The 3,486-nt window shown below is 56.0% G+C and overlaps 1 protein-coding gene across 1 annotated transcript in view; it reads right to left on the bottom strand.

Moving 5' to 3' along the window:
• NUP160 (nucleoporin 160kDa) overlaps positions 1 to 3,486 on the bottom strand; it is a gene marked incomplete at both ends in the record, with an annotated part of 24,399 nt that overhangs the window by 2,135 nt on the left and 18,778 nt on the right. Inside the window, 4 exons of the mRNA XM_008950110.1 lie at positions 440 to 563; positions 1,561 to 1,671; positions 2,391 to 2,451; positions 2,991 to 3,151. Of these exons, the coding sequence (XP_008948358.1) occupies positions 440 to 563; positions 1,561 to 1,671; positions 2,391 to 2,451; positions 2,991 to 3,151 (457 nt within the window). The remainder of the gene's footprint in view (positions 1 to 439; positions 564 to 1,560; positions 1,672 to 2,390; positions 2,452 to 2,990; positions 3,152 to 3,486) is intronic.

The raw sequence follows: 3,486 nt of genomic DNA, 5'->3' as shown, positions 1-3,486 counted from the left end.
TGTCCCTGAGGAACAATTTCTTGCCCTGGAGGGTTGCCCAGGGCTGTGCCAGGCTGCCCAGGGCAGTGGTGGAGGCCCCACCCCTGGGGGGGTTTCCAAGCCATGAAGACATGGTGCTGAGGGACATGGGGCTGTGGGCACCTGGCAGTGCTGGGGGAACAGTTGCACTCAAGGAGCTTAAGGGTCTTTTCTAACCCAAACAATTCTTATTTATGACTGTCAGGTGCCAGGGAGAAACTTCCCCCCTCCCTCCACCACCTACTCACCCCTTGGTTTTCTTTCCAGCTGTGAAGATCCAGCTCCCCCTGAACCCCCCTGAGCCAGCAGCTGCCCAGGCCGTGCAGGGCAGGAGCCGCCCTGCCGAGCAGCACCACCCAGCTCACACCCTTCCAGCCCCCTGCACGTCCCCCAGGGCCAGCAGCAGAACCTCAGCACGTACTTAAAAGTGAGTCCCTCAAAGACTGGGGTCAGGGGCAGCTTGAAGGTCTGGCAGAGGGTGATGGCTGTGTCGAAGAGCCCGGCGCGGATCAGGAGAGCCACCGTCTCCTGGGGCGTGGAGCTGCCTGCAGGGAAGGAGGCTCAGGGAAGCACCTTGCCCAGTCACACCCCAGTGCTTACTGGGGCTTAACCTGTGCAATTCAGCAGCAGAGTAACAGCCCGGGGCAGGACACCCTGCAGCAGCACCTCTTGCCACACAGCCTGAGGATTTCTTGCCCTCGGGAGCGTCTCCTGAGCCCGGAGCTGTCCCTGGGGGGACTGCACAGGGCAGCCCTGGCCCATGGAGCTGTCCCCGACTGGGCATGGACTGGAGAGGGACACGAGCAGCAATGGAGGGCCTGTGGCCAGCTGCTGGGGGGTGAGCAGGGAGGGGACAGGCTGGGGGCTGTGCCCAGGACAGTGCTGGCAGGAGGGGATGTGAAACGGTGGCCCCTTGGCTCCCCACACCTCCAGTTTGCCCTCAAAGCAGCTGCTCAAGGCTTTATTCACTGAGAACTTACCTTGTGATACTTAAAAGGGGAAAAAAGCCCCACATACATGTTTCAGAACTCAGATTATAGAGGGGCAGGACACACTGAAAGAGCCAGGGTGGGAGAATTGTGGCTCCCTGCTCCCCAGCAAGGAGCAGCTTGGATAAGCCAATGCTGTGTCGTGAAGCAGGACTGTCCAGGACAATAATTTAAGTGTTTTCTTTTGTTTTCTAGGTCCTTCTAATTCTTGTTCACCTGGCAGCTTGCATTTCCAGCACACCAAAGACACCTTTTTTTGTCTCAGCTCACGAGCACAACCCAAGCCCCACACAGACTGTTACTACAGCTTGGCAAAGCCAAAAAAAAATGGTTTAAAATCTCAATTTTCTTTTTCTCATCTTCCCTGCCAAAGCTGCTGGAAAGATTTCAAGCTAGGGAGGTGAACTGAACATTCTCTGCCACCTCCTGGCTTTGCCTTGAGGTCAGAACAAAACTGCTGTTTCCTCAAGTTCCAAGCTATGACCAAAATTGTTATAATGATGAGTAAAAAGCTCAGGGGGAGTGAGAGGCAGTGGCACCACGTGGCTCCTACCTGCCATGGCTGCTGTGGACAGGTCGTGCTGCACCAGAGTCAGCCGGATCCGTGCCAGCACACACTCCTTCTCCAAATCCTCCAGCTCCAGGATCTCAACTTGGCGAGCTGCTGCAAGAGATGGACACCAAGAGCTCTCAGCTGTTTAAAAAAGGGGCTCCTTGAGTGTTGGGCCAAATGTTGACACCCCCCTCATGGTCCTGTGAAGGAGCTGCACACGCAGAGGGCACCAGAGGAAGGTTTTGCTGCCCCTTTGTTGCCTCTTTGAACTGTGCCCATCTCCTCGACACAAATCTCCTGCTCCTCCTCCATCAGAGGGGTTCTCTGGTGTCTGACAGCCAGCAATATGCTAAAAAAAGGGCTGGTTCAGAAATAACTGGCTTAAAAATACCTGACCTTCATTTTATTCCTACGGTAACACTGAGGGTTAAGAGTCTAACAGGCCCCAGCACCCTGGGTAGCCCCAGGCAGAGCAGAGGCCTCACCAGCAGAGACTCACTATTGTCAGCAGGGTTTCCAAAAGCACAAACAAAAGTCTTGAACAACTAGAAATTGTCTCAAAAAGGCTTTTTTTTTCCCCTTTCCCCCCCCCTCCATAATTACAAGTTATTTCCAGTGCCAGCAGAAGTGCTGACAAGGCACCAGACTGCAGAGGAGGCTCCTTGGCAGCACCTTGCGACTGGGAGATGTGAATGCTGTGAGGATTAACGACCTTAAATCCCCCAAATGATTGGCCTGACAGAGGTGAGAGCTGCCCTGAGCCACCTCCCAGCTCTGAGGATGGGGGAGAGGCTGCTCTGGCAAGAGAGGCACCAGGAGAGGACACTTACTTGGCACAGCCATGCACTCCCCGTCGTGGTTTCTCTTCGGGGACGCTCCAGGGCGTTCATACTTGCAGGAAAAAAGCAGAAAGAGGGTTTATATCCACCTGCTTTCCAAACTGCCTCCCTAGGATACAGCCCCTGCTCTCCATTTCAAGCCTTGAGTTCAATCTGAAAAGCCACAGAGCTGCTTGCAGTTCAGGTTACATTTATCTCTGGCTATCAGAAACACGGCAGAGATCAGGCTACGGTCACCACCTCCCCACAAACAGAGCTGCTCTCTTTTTAATTGGTATTCCAGTTGTTCAGACACCCCAAAATTTGCTCTATCTTCAAAAAAAAAGGTGACATATTCCCACATATTTGCCCTAGACCCCTCCCAAAGGTTGTCCTGCTCCCACCCTGCTCCCAAAAAGGGGTCATGACACCAAGGTGATGGATCAGACCGATGTCACTGCTGCACAGCACTGCCCTGTCCCACTCCAGACACCTCTGCCCATCCCCTCAGAAAGGATTTTGGAAGCTCCTAGCCCAAGGTGGAGCAAGTTAAGTGTCCCCAGAGGCAACAGCTCAGCTCAGAAGCTTCCCAGGAAGCCCAGGGTTGCCTACCACAGCTCCAGCAGCCGGCTGCACTATCCAGGCGTACTCGGGGCGGATGAGGCGCAGGCAGTTCAGGGCAGCCAGGAAACAGTTGCCCTGTTTCTGGAGCCCTCGGAGCGTCCGAACCTCCCTGCCCAGGCGCATCCCGTACTCGAACATCACCGTCCCCGCTGCGGAGACACCGAGCGGTCACCCGGGGGGCAGGGGAACACGGGCTGCTTGGGGTGGGGAGGGACCTTTCCAAGTCACCCCATCCAGCCCCCCTGCAGGGAGCAGGGACAGCCCCAGCTAGAGCAGGGTGCTCAGAGCTCCATCCAACCTCCCCTGGGATGGTGCCAGGGATGGGGCAGCGACCACCTCTCTGGGCAGCCTGGGCCAGGGGCTCACCCCCCCTCAGCATCCAACATGTCTCCCTTCTCTCCAGTCTCAAGCTCCCTCTTGGAGCTTCAAACCATCCCCCCTTGTCCTGTCCCAACAGCCCCTGCTCCAAAGTTCCCCCCCCAGC

This window comes from Merops nubicus, unplaced genomic scaffold (genome assembly GCF_000691845.1).
Source record: "Merops nubicus isolate BGI_N331 unplaced genomic scaffold, ASM69184v1 scaffold28691, whole genome shotgun sequence".
In the NCBI taxonomy this organism is placed as follows: Eukaryota; Metazoa; Chordata; class Aves; order Coraciiformes; family Meropidae; genus Merops; species Merops nubicus.
Note: the sequence above shows the minus strand (reverse complement) of the source record. Positions and strands in the feature narration are given on the sequence as shown.